Raw genomic sequence first — 16,935 nt, forward strand, 5'->3', positions numbered from 1 at the left:
GTTTCCTAAGTAACTCACTTCTTCTTCTTCTTCTTCTTCTTCTTCTTCTTCTTCTTCTTCTTCTTCTTCTTCTTCTTCTTCTTCTTCTTCTTCTTCTTCTTCTTCTTCTCCTCCTTCTCCTTCTCCTTCTCCTTCTCCTTTTCTTCCTCCTCCTCCTCCTCTTCCTCCTTCTCCTTCTTCTCCTTCTCCTCCTCCTCCTCTTTCTTTTCCTCCTCCTCTTCCTCCTCTTCCTCTTCTCCTTCTCTTCCTTCTCCTTCTCCTCCTCTTCCTCCTTCTCCTTCTTCTCCCTCTTCTCCTTCTCCTTCTTCTTTTCTTCCTCCTCCTCCTCCTCCTCCTCCTCCTCCTCTTCCTCCTCCTCCTCCTCCTTCTCCTCTTCCTCCTCTTCTTCCTCCTCCTCCTCCTTCTTTTGAGACAGAGCCACAAGCCCAAGCTGGCCTTGAATTTACAATCCCCCTGCCCCAGTTTACCAAGCACAGGGAGTATTGCTGCTACACTAATGTGAGCATTAGTTTTCTTAGCCTTCTTGCTCTGTTTTCTGCATGGGAGGCACCCATGTCTGGTCTTTCAATCCCACTCTAATTGGCCCCTACTTCTGCCGTTCCCCACACCCCTGCAGGTCAGCGATGGCTTTCTCTCTGTTAAGCTCTTGCTCCTCTGTCAGCACCTCCACTCATGGCTCTGTCCTTTCTCCACCCTGGCGTCATTGGCCATCCTTGTTGCTTCTGAGAGCTTGTCTCTCCCTTGTATTCTCACCTTGACATCCCCACCTCTGCAGGATCCTGCACCCTTTCCAGTGCCTCAGACACATGAACCAGGTTCACTTTGCATGAATCCCAGTCCTCGGAGGACTCCTCCCCAGCCCTATCTCTCTGTAGTGTGCTGACTCCAGGCTTCCTGTGGTCAATAATACATTTATTAAATTTTTCTTCTTTTTACCCATGCAGAGGGGCTGCGGTTTCATCCTTCCCTTTGTTAACTTAATTTTGGTTAAATTATTAAGTTAAATTTATTATTAGTGATGGTTGGTCATGCTTGTCAACTTGACTGAGTTAAGAGATGTCTTGGGCTGGTGAAACATACAAGGGGCCTGTGGGGGGGTTTCCAGAGATGATTGACAGTTGGGACAGTGATCAGGAGGAGAGAGAAGGCTGAGGACCAGACTCATGTGCTTTCCCCAGCTTTCTGTGCGTGTTCTGATGACGTTGGCTCTAGCTTCTTTGGCCTTTTGACATGGACTCAATACCCACAGCTCTCCAGGGAGCTTCCAGGCTTCTAGCTCTGGCTTGACACTGCTGAGGTGCCAACTTTGTGGGCTGAGCTGGGACTGTGTTCTCTGCCCCTGCAGCAGGCAGGCAGCATGGTTGGATTAGCCAGCACCTAGCGTGTAAGCCGATCTAATTCCTTCTTACAGTACATGGTTCTTCTGGTTCCGTTCCTCTAGAAAACCCCGCCAAAGACAATAAATTTTATTTTGCCTGTGTATGTGTGCATGTATATATGCATTTTCATATGATGTGTGCATGTGTGTATGCACATGCATATGTATATGTACATGTGTGCACATGTGTACAAGTATGTGTGCATGTATGCATGTGCGCGTGTATATGCATGTGCATGTGTGTATGCATGTGCATGTGTATGCATATGTGTGTGTGCATGTGTACAAGTGTGTGTGTATGTGTGTGTGTGTGTGTGTGCATACAGAGGCCCAAAGTTAACACTGAGTGCCCTCCTCAATTGCTCTCTATGTTATAGAGATGTGGTCTCTTGCTGAACCTTGATCTCACTGATTTTTGTTAGTCTAGCCAGCAGGATCCCCTAGGGATTGCCCTATCTTTGTCTCCTGAGCGCTGGGATTACAGGTGGCCCTGTCAGCCCGCCCACCTATTGTGTGGGTTCTGGGATTTGAAGTCTGATCTCCATCCTCATGCAGTGAGCACTTTATCCCCCACGCTATCTTCCCGGACCCACCATCTTTAAAAAGGGACACTGCTAAACACATCATTCCTGTCCTCGTGCCTCCTCCTCCTCTCTTTCCAGATCCCCTGTCTCATGGTTTCAATCACCAGCTACCTCATGAACACCTCAGATCATCATTCCCCTGCCCTCTAACTCATGGGTTGCTAGCTTTGGTCACCTCTGTTATTTCTGTCATTCTCAGTCACCTTTCCAAGTCACCAGCCCAAAGGCTTCCTCTGCTCAATATCACAGCAGCCTCCCGCCTTGCTGTCTTCTCTGACTCCACTCTTGTGCCCCACCCATTTCTCTCAAAGCAGTTAGAACCCTGCAGGAAGCAGTGGCTCCTGGGCTTTCAGGATGAACCTCGCTCTCTGTGTGACCCTCAAAGCCTCTGTGATCCAGCCTTACCAGTGCCGACCTCTAACTGGTCAGCACCAGCACCAGCCGCCCACACAGCAGAACTTTACTCAATCCTCCAATCTCCCATGAATCCCGTTGCAGTCACTAATGGCTGTTCATCCTCGGAGACAGTGAAGCCATCCACCCCCAACCCTCTGCCTGTGGGTCACATCTTACGGACTTGTCTTAGTCAGGGTTTCTATTCCTGCACAAACATTGTGACCAAGAAGCAAGCTGGGGAGGAAAGGGTTTATTCAGTTTACACTTCTGCATTGCTGTTCATCACCAAAGGAAGTCAGGACTGGAACTCAAGCAGGTCAGGAAGCAGGAGCTGAGGCAGAGGCCATGGAGGGATGTCACTTACTGGCTTGCTTCCCCTGGCTTGCTCGGCTTGCTCTCTTATAGAACCCAGGACCACCAGCCCAGGAATGGCACCACCCACAATGGGTCCACCCCCTTCATCACTAGTTGAGAAAATGCCTTACAGCTGGGTCTCATGGAGGCATTTCCTCAAGGGAGGCTCCTTTCTCTGTGATAACTCCAGCTTCTGTCAAACTGACACAAAAAACCAGCTAGTACAGGACTCTTCCTGGAGTATTGTGGGTGACTGTCTCAGTCCTGAGCCTTGGATCTGCTGCCTTGAATGTCCCTCACTCTGAGGAGGATGACTGCACTGTGTACCTCTCCAACTGACTTGGTGCAGGAGTAGCATTGTGTGTACACATTTGTACAGGTTCACAAACACATGTGAATACAGGGTTGGGGGAGCCTGGGAGAGACCCTCGCTTCAACCAGGCTTCCTTCTGATGCTGCAACCCAGAGCTGGAGGCTGAGAACGGGTGCTCTACTCCCATCTCCTCCCCTCACTAGCTGATTGTGACCACTGCACTTCCTGCTTTCCTCATCAGTGAGTGAGGAATCCGGTTTTTCTCCCTTTATTTTTTATTCTTGGTTTTTCTTTTTGTCAAGCTCACCTGTCCTATTATTACTATAGCTAGAAATAACGTGACATCTTTGTCATTATTACACTTTTACAGAGCATGTGGGCACAGCTACATAGCTGTTAATTATTAAATTCGTACCAGCTGCGTGGTCACCAGGGTCATTGGGACCCTGACGACAGGCGTTCCTGCAGTTCTCATGATGACCACCAGGGGGCTCTGGACACAAACTTCTTGGGAGCTCAGCCCTGATTCCCCGGGAGGAAGGCTGTTCTAAATGCTGGGGACTTTCCCTGCAGAAATAAAATAGTTTTGTCAACATGGCCAGCTTTCAACACAGATTAGTAACTTAGATACGTTCCTCTTTACCTCTCTGTGATCAAGTGTTTCTTTGAGAATCTGATGAACGCAACATATGTTCCCACGTTCAAACTGCCAGGGCGTCCCAGGAGACCTTGGGATTTGAGCCTCCCTGTTACTCTAGCCATGGGAGGAGGAGGAAGAGGTCTCTCAACCTCTCAGGTTAGGAAAGTTTAGAGCCATGTTTCAGGGGATGTAAGTAACCTCAGACCCCACTACCTACTTAATTTTTCTTGTCCCTTAGTTTTAAAATTACTGTTCGAATTCTCAAATAATCTTGCCCACACACCCGAGAACTGTTTACATCAGCACAGAGGTCACTAGGGTTCCCTGAGTAGCTCTGACAGTGGCCGTCAGTCCTCCCTCTGTCTCTCGGGCGTAAATCTCTGTTGCTCAGTAAGGGGGCTGGGTGAGGTGGATGCCGATACTCAGTACAAGGTGATTTTTAGCTTTTACAGCAGTGACTCTCAACCTGTTGTGACTTCTTTGGGTTGACCGACCCTTTCACAGGGGTCACTTATCAGATATTTTTACATTATGATTCCTAAAGAGGCAGAATTACAGTTACAGAGTAGCAAGGGAAATAATGTTTTGGTTGGGGGTTGCCACAACGTGAGGAACTATATTACAGGGTTACAGCGTTGGGAAGGTTGAGAACTGCTGTCCAGTCTGGTAAACCTACTTTCCCACTTTGTTACAAAATGTCTGGGTGGACAGCACAGACTCGGGGGCGTTTTCACGTTTACTTTCACATGGTCCTGTCACCATGAGATGCCATCCATAGGTCAGATTCACGGCCTTGTCTGTCTGCTGTGGATCCTTACACTGCTGTCCCATTTTCATGTCTTTGGTTGTTTCTCTAAGCACAAGCTACTCAGATCCTTGCCTCAGGCCTCGCTGTCAGGAGAACCCAAACTGGACAGCCGTGTACCCTGGAGAACCAGACCCCATTCCTTTCATCTTGAGGTGCCGGGGCTTTCTGACCTCTGATGGTGGTAGCAGGATGACTGCTTCCTCTTTGATCCAATCAGTGGGAGGGAAGTGTGTCCACCCCTCACTCTGACAGGGGGAGGGCAGGAGGGGCTGAGGGCAGCAGCCCATGGGGGCTGGGAGGGGGCTCTGCATGGGCATTGGCCTTTTCTCTCCTCTCTTGAGCACACAGTGTTTTGATCTCAAGCAGGTGGCAAGGCAGACTGCAACTTCACGGGGCACAGTGACCCTCGGATTAGAATGGGCACACGGGGCCTGGGGGGGGGGGTGGAAGGATGTTATCGGGGAGTAAAGATGTTGCCCGTGCGTTCCCTGCTGTACGTGTCTCCGTGGCTCATTATCAGATTTTACAGATGGGCTTCATCTCTTTGGTGATTGATGGGACAGAAACCAGACAGAGAGACCCAAGTTTTCCCACAACTGGGCAGATCCTAGTGGAAACCTGAGTCTTAGAGTGGAATCTAAGAGCTCAGGCCCCTGGGTCCCCACCAGCACCAAGCACTGACATCCCGTGCTGCTGCATGTTTCGGTCTTCCCCTGAGGGATCTGCTCATTTGACATCCTGATTAGTTTATAGTAGCGACTCCTGTTTGCTCTGCCACAAGGGATCGTCACATACTGAGGCTTACATAAAGGAAAGACTATGGAGCAGAGGGAGACGCTGGGGACCAGACATGGAAGACAGAAACGTGTCTCTGCTTCGTATCTGAGCGATTTGTCCTGGGGGCTACCGCTGGCTCTCCATGGATGTCTTCCTTCCCGGGAGTAGGACATGAGAGACAGACGGAGCATTGTTTAGAGCACAGGGGCTTTCCTTGTGGGTTAGGTGATGGGTGGCGTTAAGCCCCAGGCACACTTCCCAGCTATGCACCTGTAGGCTCCCTCAGCAGCAGTGCTGTGCTGATTTGCTACAGTAGCTCCCACCTCAACCCGGGTGGCATCAGTTCAAGACATTTGAGGAACGCTAATATCAGCATTCGCCAAGCATACTGGGAAATAACCGAGGGAAAGAAATGAGCGAAGGCAGCAGGAGACGGGAAAGAACGACTTCCCCATTTTTAAGGCTATGGGTTCATTAAGCCATCCAGCAGGTATTTCCTGAGCCCTGACTCACTGGGGACATCAGCACAAGAAGAGCTTTGCCTTCCTCTGATACAGTCAAGCCAGGAGAGCCTGTAGCAGCTTGGAGCCCTGGGGAAGCCTCTACTCTCTTTCTATAACTGCTGGAAGTCGGGGTGTCTTAGAATCCTGTTACATGGATGAGGTTCACTGTGCCACACACTTCGTATTCATGTTCATCCGGTGTAGGACTGTGCCCACCAGACAGGTCCAACATTCAATTGACTGGTGCATGTGGTAGGATGTCGGGGGTTCCTGGCAACCACCCAAGGACAGGGTGCCTTCCTGCCATCCCCAGGCCGTTCAGTGTGAGAAGGCTGTGAGGTTCAGAGGGCTGGGCTAGTTCAAAGACAGAGAAAGGCAAAGCCAAGTTCTCGGTGCGGCCTTGACCTCTGTGAACTGTGCTCTGCCTGTGGCGTCCTGGGGAGAGCCCTGCAGGGGACCTTCCCGTGGAGGAAGGTGGGACGTGACAGAAGGGGAGAACAAGGAGAAACAGGATGGAACCCAGGGCTTCATCCACGCCACGTGAGCGCTTTCCCTGGCCTCCTGTGGGGTTTCTAAATTGGGTTGTATCATTTTATGCTCCCAGACAGTTTAGTTTGGACTAACTTTGTGCCAGGTGTCGTAGCCAGGATGGCCATGGGCTCCGGCACACGGAAGTGCAGGCTGGATAGATGCAACTTGGTTGGGGGAAGAAAGCCCAACAGATCCTAGTAGAAGCCGAAATGTGCATTAGGGGCTCCTTCCCTCTGAGCCCCCAGATGACTGAGGTCAGAGAAACGTTGCAGTCTCTTCACGTACGTGTAGACCTAAGCACGCCTGTCCCTCCTCACCTGTACCAACGCATGTCTGTTACTTGAAGGGCTGGCAGCGATGACCCAGAAGCCCCACTTGAGGGACAGCGGAGGACCACCGCCCAGGATAGCCTGCCGGGACTAGCCGTCACCAGGCGGGACTGGCTGATGCGAGAGAAAGAGCAATTGCAGGTGAGCGGTATAGAGTCTTCCAGAGAGGGAGCGGCCCTCTCTTATCCGTGTGAGTCAGAGCAGAGAAGGGGCCTTGGCCTCACTGCAGTGCAAGAACTCGAAGCAGAGGAGGTGGATCCACCATTCCTTTGCACACAGCGGGGTTGGGGTTGCACAGCATTGTGGGACTCAGGACCTTTGGCTGTGTGCTGTCTGTGGCAGCCTGGACATGTCTGTCCCGGAATGCTTTGTGGGAGCTCCTACCATGGTGGTCTCTGGGAAACAACTGTTAAGGGACATTGTTTTAAGTTTAGCCCAGGTATGAGGTTGCATCGGTAATGCCCAGCAGGTATATGGAGGCCATGCTTGGCTTACAGCAGTGTCCACAGTTAGAACTCTGAATGAGCCTCCAAGGAGAGAGCAGAAGTCATCAAGGTAGACCCAGAGCAGGGACTGAGGGGCAGCAGGGGCGGAGACTATGAGCCTGGAGCCTGGGAAACGCCTGGGAGCATGAGAAACGCTGGCCTGAAGCACCAGGGATTCATGGGAAGAGCCTCACTGGACAGAGTGGGGAAGCCATCTGATGGGATTCTTACATCAGCTTTGGGCCTCCACATGCACACACACCCACACGCTCCCACACGGCTGCACACGTACGTACACACACCACACACACATGAAAGTGGGGAAAAACAGAAGAATAAGATGTTGGGTCATCGTGGAAAATAGTCTTGCAGTCCCTCCAACACTTAAAAATTGAGTTCTTAGCACCCAGCAACCAATCCCGCGGTTGATACACACCTGGAAAGAAAGCACGGGCCGGATGAGACATCTAGCCACCATATCGACGACAGCCCAAGCGCCCATCTCTGGATAGACAAGCAAAATGTGGGTGCAAAGGTCTGTCCCTCAGCTTCCTGAGAAAGGACATTGTGCCACATGGCCCGGTGCGGGGGAATGTGGGGGACATTGTGTTATGCTGCGTGAGATGGTCATGGAAGGTGATAGATGCTGTCATATCCTGCTTAGAAGAGATTCCCAGAGTAGGAAAGGATATTGGTGAAGGGGGTGGGGGGGTGGGATGGGGGTGGGAGTGAGGGTGGGGGTGGGGTGGGGTGAGGGTGGGGTGGGAGTGAGGGTGGGGGTGGGGTGGGTGGGGTGAAGGTGGGGTGGGAGGGTGGGCTTGGGGTGGGGTGGGGTGGGTTGGGTTGGGAGTGAGGGTGGGGTGGGGTTGAGGTGGGGTGTGTGGGATGTGTGGATTGGGGGAAGGGTGGGGGTGAGGGTGGGGTAGGGGTGAGGATAGGGTGGCAGGGATGGAAAATCAGTATTTAATGGGGATAGAGTTCTGTGGTTGGATAGTAAGTTTGCTTACACGGTTTGGTTGCGTGCCCACCGTCACCGAGCTGAGCATGTAAAATGGCAGAGGTGCTAAATCTTATGTCTCTTTTACTATAGTTTAGGGCAGCTTGAGCTTGTCTTCCCAGGATGGGGAGGCTGAGGCAAAAGAATTGTTGTAGGTTCAAGCCTGGGCTACAAGATGAGTAAGGGCTAGTCCCAGCTACCAAGTAAAATGCTGTCTCCAAGAAACAAAAACAAAACATACAAAAAATGAGGGAGGGGGGATAGTGTGGATCTCCAGGGCAAACACAGAGCCGCTGAGCCTTGTTGAGCACACAGAGCCTGTGGGTTAGCAGGAAGTTCAGGGTGGGGGCGTTAGAGCTCATCTCTCTCTTCTCTGGGACTGCAGGTGGGTGCAGGAGGTAGACGCTGTGGAGAATCTGCTCCGTGGGTGGAGAGAACATTCAGGAGATAGGGAGATATCAGGGATTAAGCGGTGCTCTTATCAGCTAGGAACAGCGAGGGAACAGGGGCGTGTCCCTCAGCGGAGTCTGGTGCTGTGTTCAGACTCCTACGCAGAGAGATGGCTATCTGCCCAGCCCTGAGCACACGCTGTTCCGTCACCTGCTGCTTGTTTAGTCGTTGGCCTGGAGACAGATAATAGCTATGGATTAACGGAGATTCTGGGTCAATCAATTAGTGCAAATTACATGTGTGTGCGTGCGTGCATGCTCGAGAGTGCATTCGTGAGTGCCCGTGTGTGCACATGTGTGTGAGTGCGTGTGTTTGAATGTGGGCACACGTGCACGTGTGTGCGTGTGTATGTGGAGGACATCAGTTGATGTTAGATACTTAGCCCAGACTCCCACAGAGTCTCTCACTGAATCTAGTTTTCACTGACTGGGCTAGAGTGGCTTGGTCAGCAAGTCCCCAGGCTCCTCCTGTCTCTGCTCCCCACCCCCACCCCCATCCTGGGGTTACGGATTCATTCTGTGGGACCCCAGCTTTGCCATGGGTTCTGGGGAATCAGAAGTAGCTCTTCATGCGTGCCCGGCAAGCACTTATCTGACAGAGTCACCTCGGTGAGCCTTGGAATTTAACTGTCCGACATCGTCGGTGTGGCAAGCCTTTCTGTGCATCCTAAATTCTCGTGTTTGGGGACAGGGTTTTCTCCTCCTGGCTCACACACAGCTGGTGTCTCAGTGTGGGGTGTGAGCTGCTAGCACCCTTCATTTGCCCACCAGAAGGGAAGCCAGCCATACAGCATTCACTGGGTTTTATCAAATCAAAACCTTGGCCCGCACCTGTCCATATTTAATGCTTGGGAGGAAGGGAATGTTTTTCTTCTTGCCAGCTCATCAGAAACCTAAAGCTGGCATGATTTTTCCAGTTCAGCAAACTTCTGGAATTCGCTTGCCTCAGAAGGTGGGGTAGGTGGGCTTTGAGTCTCCGGGCGCATATGGCCCCCAATCACTTAGCTTGCTCTCACTGTCAGCAGAGCAGGGTTAATGGCTGAAATCTGTTGCCCCTTTCTCTGCAGAAGGAAATCGAAGCTCTCCGGGCAAGGGTGTCTGTGCTGGAGGCGAAGGAACAACGGCTGAGCCAAGAGTTGGAGGATCAGGAGATGCTGCTCCGGTGGCAGGGCTGTGACCAGATGGCACTGGTGGCACAGCTGTCCCCAGGCCAGCTGCAGGAGGTCAGCAAGGCCTTGGGAGAGACTCTGACCTCTGCCAGATGGGCTCCCTTCCGCGTGGAGCCACCCGAAACCCTCAGGAGGTACTGGTGACTTTCTGAGTTTCCAACTTTACTTCTCTCACCCGTTTATCATCGAGATGACTTTATTGTCCCTTGTCCACAGGCGCTCCTCAGTCAGGTTGTTGGCTGAGTGGAAGGGGTGGAGATGTTCTGATGTTAGATTGCCTGCGGGGTCAGTCATGAGTGCTGGGAGGTATTTGGTGTTCAGTCCACCTAATCTGTATCAGCAATGTCCCCTTCTCCAAGAAGCAGTTTCCAACACTCTGAGGGGCTGGCTTGTCTCTCCTTCCTTGTCTCCCTCCCTCCTTCCCTCCCTTCCTCTCTCCCTCCTTCCTCCCCTCCCCCCTCCCCTCCCACTCCATATTTCCTTCTCCTCTCTCTCCCTTCCTCCCCGCTCCCTCCTCCCTTCCCTCCCTCTCCCTTCCCTCTCCCCTCTCTTCTCCCTTCTCTCCTCCATTTCTTCCTTCCTCCTCTTCTTCATCCCTTCCTCTCCCCTCCCTCCTCCCTTCCTCTCTCCCTCCCTCCTTCCTCCCTTCCTATATTCCCCTTCCTCTCCCCCCTCCTCCCCTCCCTCCTCCCTTTCCTCCCTTCTACATCTGGGATTCAATTAGATAGAGATAGTGACACCGGCCTTTGCTGGAGGTAATCATCTGGAGAGGGACAGATTCCACTTCTACTCAAGGGATAGGGCATGGCATTGAAAGACTGTGCCCTGGGCTACAGTGATGCTTGGCTACAGTTTTAGTGCACAAGCATGGGGGCCTGGGTGTGGATCCCCAGAACTCGTGTAGAAATCTGGGTGCAGCGGTACATAGCTTTAACCTCATTTCTGGGGCCTCAGACTCAGGAGGATCCCTAAGGTTTGCCGGCCAGCCAGCTTAGCTCCAGGTTCAGTGACCCTGTGAGTGTGATAGAGGAAGACGCCCCATCTCCTTCTCTCTCTCTCTCTCTCTCTCTCTCTCTCTCTCTCTCTCTCTGTCCCTCTCTCTTTCGTCCGTCTCTGGCTCGTATGTGTGTGTGTGTACATGCACAACCAATAAAAGACCCCCCCCCAGACAGACAGACAAACAAAGGACAGCTGAACCAGTGTTTTCGTAGGCACTGGGATGAATGGGACGAGCGACCCTGTGCTGCTGGTTGTGGCAATCACCATGTGCCTGGTGCTAGACCGGCCGTCGCTTTGTGGGTCGCATCTATTTTCCTGCCTGTTCTCCAGACAGGGAATAGAAGACGAAGAAAGCTAACAATCAGAAGAGAAGTTTTTAATTTGCCCAGTGTCTTAATAGGAGAGAGAAACATGCCCAGGATTTTCAACCCTGGCACACCACAAAGTGAGTCTTTCCTATGCTTTGAATCATGGAGGGCTTGGGAGATACACCACATACACATCTACTAGGTTGTTACTTATTGATCAATTGATTCTTTTGAATAGGGTTTCACTATGTTGTTCAGGCTCCTCCGATCTTCCTATTGCTCTCCAGGCACTCAGATCTCATTTTGGAGACACGGGGAACACTCTTACATATGCAGGAAGAAGTGCTTGTGGAGGGCAGGGAAGATGTCCAGTGGGGGTTCAGGGCTCTGCTGGGTCACTACCCTCCTGCCTGTGGGGATATACATTTTATGACTCCTGGATGAATTGGGAGACTGACAATAGAACCATTTAGGGATACTGGTCAGTCTCTGCTAGCCTCAAACTTGTGGCAGTCCTCCTGTTTCCGCCTCATGAGTTCTGGGATTCATCACTACACCTGGCTACTTCAGCCTGGCAACTTTTATCACTCACAGACTTGACAACATCAATGGAGGCCATCTGTAGACTTGAGGCCCTTTCTGGCCTCAAGCAAGTGAACCATGCCAGAACTTACCCAGGAGCTTGCTAAGAACAGGGTTATCCCAGCATGCTACTCAGGGAGCCTATGCTGGCTTGAAGCTGAGCAAGGCCTGATGGGCATCTAGTGCTCTAAAAAAATATTCTCTGAGAAATTCAGAATGCACAGGATGTATTTTGATCATAACTGCTTCTCACCTGTCCCCTCCGAGTCCTCCCAGATCTCTCTCAGTGTCTTCTTCCAAGTTGTCCAACACTTCATGTCCTTAAAAACAAAACAAAACAAAGCCCCAAGTCCCCTGAGTTGTCTGTTTATGTGTGGGTGTACGGTCATGCTCAGGAGCAGGCAACCTAAGGCAGAAGTCACCCCCAAACAAACCATCTCTCCTCTGGCACCCATCAACTGCAGGAGGTCAAAGGAGACAACTTTTAAATACCAGGAGGGTCAAGATGTCCCACGCCAGGAAGCTGACAGGACAGAGAAACACAGAAATCACATAAAATGTCAGACTCGTTACAGAGAATTGGTGACAAACAATGTTGAGGCTGTAGAGAAAACAGATCCCTCATTCACCGTTGGCGGAAGGGCGGGCTGGTGCAGCCACTGTGGACATCAGTGTGGAGGCTTCTCAAGAAACTAAATATGGAAAGCCCAAACAACCCAGCAATATTTCCTTCCAGGCATCGACCCAAGAGGCTGCTCCCTACCGCAGGGATTCACATCCATGGTCATTGTGGCTCTGTCGGGTAATGGGCTGGTGGCACACCAATAATGGGCTTTTATTTGGCTGTGAAGAAGAAAATGAAATTTCGGAATGTAGAGGGAAACGGAAGGAACTGGAAAACGCTATGTTAACTGATGCCCCAGAAAGACAAGTACCTCGTGTCCTCTTGTACGTGGATCCTAGCATCTGATTTCCACATATGTGTATTTATGTGGGAGTGAGGTCATAGGCCAGGAAACTGAGAAGGGGCTTTGAGGCAGGGGTATGGAGAGGGCAAGAAAATGTGTGTGACGCAGGAAAGGCAATTGTCTTAGGGCGGTAGATTTGTTAAATACAGGTGGCAGCAGCGAGGCAGAGGCTTGGAGGAGAATTTGGGCCCTTGTGGCAGCTTGCGTCCACCTGTGGGTCTCCGAGGAAGGTGGCTCATCATACAGTTGATTAGCAGTCTACAGCTCAGACCTGCAGCCAGGCTGAGGTTAATTCCTGAGCGGCAGTGGGAGGGGAGGGGTCCTGCTTCCCAAGGAAGGAATGAGTGAGCTGGCTGAGAAGGGGTGGGTGAGGCCCAGGATTATATTCAGTTAAGGTACCATTACAGGCTGGGTACGTGCTGCCTTTAGCTTTCTGGTATCTTGGAGTCTGGGAACCCAGCCCTGTAGGCTTTCTTGGGGGAATTGAGAATTATAGCGCTTGTCATTCTCCAGGAACCGGGGCACTTGGGGAGTCTCTTACAGGGAGGAGGGGGCTGCAGCTTTAATGGCTCTTGGTGGGGGCTCCCCATTTCCTTCAGAGCGGCCATGTAAAGGAGGCTTCTGGGCCTGAACGGGCACTAGCCCAGACTGACTATAGTGGAAAGGGGAGTGGGAGGGAGGGAGGGTTCTAGCAGTGGGGGTGGGGGTAGCATTGAGAGTCTTCCTGGAATTGTTAAGAGTCAGAACATGGGTCTTGGCTAACAGACTAAGCCCTCAGTAGGGCAGTTATAGAGACAAGTAATCATGGAAGCAGAGGTGGTTTTATTCAGTGTGACCCCTTGAAAGAACAGTGAGGGACAGTGACCCCTGAATCCATCGTGAGCTCTTAACAGAAGGTTTAGTCTTCTAGAGGGCACGGCTGTGCATGGCTAAGCAGTGCTGGTCAAGTGTGGGCCTGCCCATCACTGACCTTCCTCTCCGCTCCAGTCTGCCCTGCACAGTAGTCTGTCACATTGTCAGAACCATGTGACATCTCTCTACGGGACAAGTTCCCTCTGGGTGGCTCCAGTCTTCTTCTCTCAGCGTGAGACTCCTGAGAGCCAAAATCTGATGGCCAAAGGAAGGGACCCTCGTGCCTCTTTGGAGATGTCTTCATTCCTGCTGGTGTTTACCAGGAGGGGGAATTGTGAGGAGCAGATTGGGGCATGGAAGGACAAGCTAAGCTAAGCATGTAGGAAAATACCACACGCTAATTAGAAAGTAAACTCAAAAGAGAGCTAGGGTCTAGCCTGAAATCTCAACCCCTGGGCTTGAAAGCAAGCTCCAACTCCTCTTAATTTCTTTTCGAAGACGATTTGGTTTATTTTAGCCACATGAACGTTTTACCTGCGTGTATATCTATGCACCACATGCGTGCCAGATGCCCGTGGAGGTCAGAATTGAGCATCGGGTCCTTGGTAACTGGAGTCAAAGGCAGTTGGTTGTGAGCCACCACGTGAATGCTGGGAACTGAACTCAGGTCCTCTGCAGAGAACCAGCGCCCTTAACCAGCATCATCTGCCCAGCCTTGGCAGTTGCCTTTTGTCCTGCAGGACCTCCTTTGATGCAGGCATCCGGAAGGAACTGGACGCGCATTCCATCCCAGACTGGCTCCATTAACGCTGTAGGTCGTGGGGCTGGGATGTGAGGGTGAAGCAGGCTGGTGAGGAGTGAGGAAGAGGGGACAGAGGATCGAGGTCACAGTCTCCACTGTTTCCCGAGGGCTGCATCGGTGCCCGGGTGTTCTGCCTGTTTGGCATATGAGGAGAAGAGGCGTGGTGATCCAAATTCATTGCTTTCCAGTGCCGCCAGCTGTACCCGTCCACACCCCCCCCTTGCTTCACACTCCAGGGGAGGGCAGCCTGGGACCTCATCTAGCATGCATCTGGCTCCCTGTACGGCTCAATGAGGGTAATTGCAGTAATAACAACAGCAGGCTGGTGCGAGGCTCGCTGGCACTCCTCGGGGATGCTTGGCTGCTTACGTTGGTCTGTGGTTGGGTCCTTCATCACTCGGCGCCTGGGAATTTTCATGCTTCGTGTGAAATGTGTTCTGGCAGCTCGTGGATGACCTGTCTCTGTCTCTGGTTGTGCATTTGGAGGAAACATGCCACATCTTTTTTTTTTTTTTTAAACCAAACTGTTGGCATAAACTGTGAAGCACTCCAATCCCTGCTTATAGCAAATCTGGACGGCTTTCGCTTGAAGCGTCTGGACTCTTGGAGCACAGCTGGGCTGGGGAGGGTGCTGGGGAGGCAGAAGCCAGGCCTGCTGTGCCTCTTTCCTCTTTAGCTGATGGACCAGGGGCTCTGCAGGGAGACGGTGGCCTGGGGGTGGAGTGGGTGCTGCACAGGGTGCCTCGGGGAGTCACACTGAAGTCAGAGTCCCACGACTGGACCAGGGCTTCTCGCAAGTGAGGTGTGAATTAGCAGGAGCCAGCAGATCACAGTTGAGCGGATACAAAGTCTGACATCGCTGTCCTTCAAATACACACCGTAGTAGAGGGGGGAGACCCAGGGCGACAGCAAGGCTGGGGTTGGAAGACAGGCCCCTGAATCAGGGAGCTGTGGCAGAGAATCCCCAAGGTGGGCGAGTGCAAGCCAGGAGCCAGTGAGACCCATGACTGTAGCCAGGGGATGAGTGGAGGTGACACCTACCAAATAGGACAGTACACCAGGGCAGCCCTCAGCCAGGGAACAGTGTCCAATCTGCACCCCCATTTCAGGGTATGTGCGTGTGTATGTATGTGTGTGTGTGTGTGTGTGTATGTGTGTGTATGTGTGTGTATGTATGTATATGTATGTGTGTATGTGTGTGTGTGTGTGCGTGCATGTGTATGTATGTGTGTATGTGTGTGTGCGTGTGTGCGTATGTGTGTGTATGTGTGTGTGTGTGTGTGTCTGCTTTTTTTTTTTTTTTTTTTTTTTGGTTCTTTTTTTCGGAGCTGGGGGCCGAACCCAGGGCCTTGCGGTGTGTCTGCTTTTTAACCTTCACTTCTGGGCTCTGTTTGTGTTCCCCGCCTCTGCCTGGTCTGACAGGAATAGTGGATTCTCTCCTTGGGCCCGGAAACATCTGAAGTCACTTGGAGGATGAGGCTTTATCTCATCATGAGACTGTGGGCAAGAGCCTCTTCCTCTTTCCAACTTTCTTCTCTTCCCCCCTCCCTGTCCCCTCCCTGTGTCCCTCCCTCCCCCACCTCTCCCACTATTTTTTTCTTTTCCCCTCCCCTTCTGTTTCTCCCTCTTTCCTCTCCTCCTCTTTCTTTCCCCCTTCATTTCCTCAACACTTTGCCTTCTAAGAACTCATGAGGTAGGCAAAAATCTACCAAGAAGGTGAGGCCATGCATTTGCATATCAGGAATGTAAGATTTGTGAGGGAGAACTTTTTTTTTAAAAAAGACGTATTTGTTTATATAATTATACTGTAGCTGTCTTCAGACACACCAGAAGAGGGCATTGGATCCCATTATAGATGGTTGTGAGCCACCATGTGGTTGCTGGGAATTGAACTCAGGACCTCTGGAAGAACAGCCAGTGCTCTTAACCACTGAGCCATCTTGCCAGCCTGGGTCATGGTTTTATAATACAATATCCCATCCCTACTTGGCTGTATTGGCAAAACTGGGCTTCGTGAATCAAACCCAGGTTAATATGGTATGGTATCTTTGCTCAAGGTTAGATGCAAAGGCTTTGGAGTTCAGAGAAAAACCAAAAAGGAGGTGGACCACAAAGGTGCTTCAAAATCCAGAGGAAGCATTTGGAACAGTGGTTCTCAACCTTCCTAATGCTGGAACCCTTAATTCAGCTCATGTCCTGGTGGCTCCAATCATAAATTATTTTGTTTCTACTTCATAGTGGTAATTTTGTTACCATTATGAGTCATAATATAAGTATCTGATAGGCAGGATATCTGATGTGTAACCCCAAAGGGGTTAGGAACCACAGGTTGAGAACCACGGATCTGAGGAGGCTCAAAAGTCCTGGCATTTCCCTGCCTGGTTCATTGTGTCCCTTTTATTCCTTCTTCTTGATTGGCTAGCAAGGCAAACATAAGCTGGATATTTCTCTCTAAAGCATGTGTACCTGATTTCTGTCAGAGCCCTGTGATGTATGACCTGCTGTCACAGAGGCATGCTGGGAGTCTGTACTTCACTTGACAGCTTTATCCATCGCTGGCAGCGCAGACCTGTGTGTCCTCTGTCTGTCCTTACTGTCGGTGAGGCTGCCCTGCCACCCAGGTGGATAGAGGGGACACACTCACCAAAGCTGGCACATGAGTACTGTCACTGGGCATGCGTCTCTGTCCACTGCACCACACTGCCTGTCCC

General features: G+C 51.4%; 1 protein-coding gene across 13 annotated transcripts in view; it reads left to right on the forward strand.

The window, feature by feature from the left end:
• Disc1 (DISC1 scaffold protein) overlaps nucleotides 1-16,935 on the forward strand; it is a 209,423-nt gene that overhangs the window by 67,292 nt on the left and 125,196 nt on the right. For all 13 annotated transcript variants that reach the window (XR_010060006.1, XR_010060007.1, XR_010060004.1 and 10 more), the window contains exons 5-6: nucleotides 6,631-6,754; nucleotides 9,612-9,847. Coding sequence is in view for 8 of the 13 variants with exons in the window: in XM_063278076.1 (XP_063134146.1) it covers nucleotides 6,631-6,754; nucleotides 9,612-9,847 (360 nt within the window). In the remaining 5 variants the exon portion in view is untranslated. The remainder of the gene's footprint in view (nucleotides 1-6,630; nucleotides 6,755-9,611; nucleotides 9,848-16,935) is intronic.

This window comes from Rattus norvegicus, chromosome 19 (genome assembly GCF_036323735.1).
Source record: "Rattus norvegicus strain BN/NHsdMcwi chromosome 19, GRCr8, whole genome shotgun sequence".
NCBI lineage: Eukaryota > Metazoa > Chordata > Mammalia > Rodentia > Muridae > Rattus > Rattus norvegicus.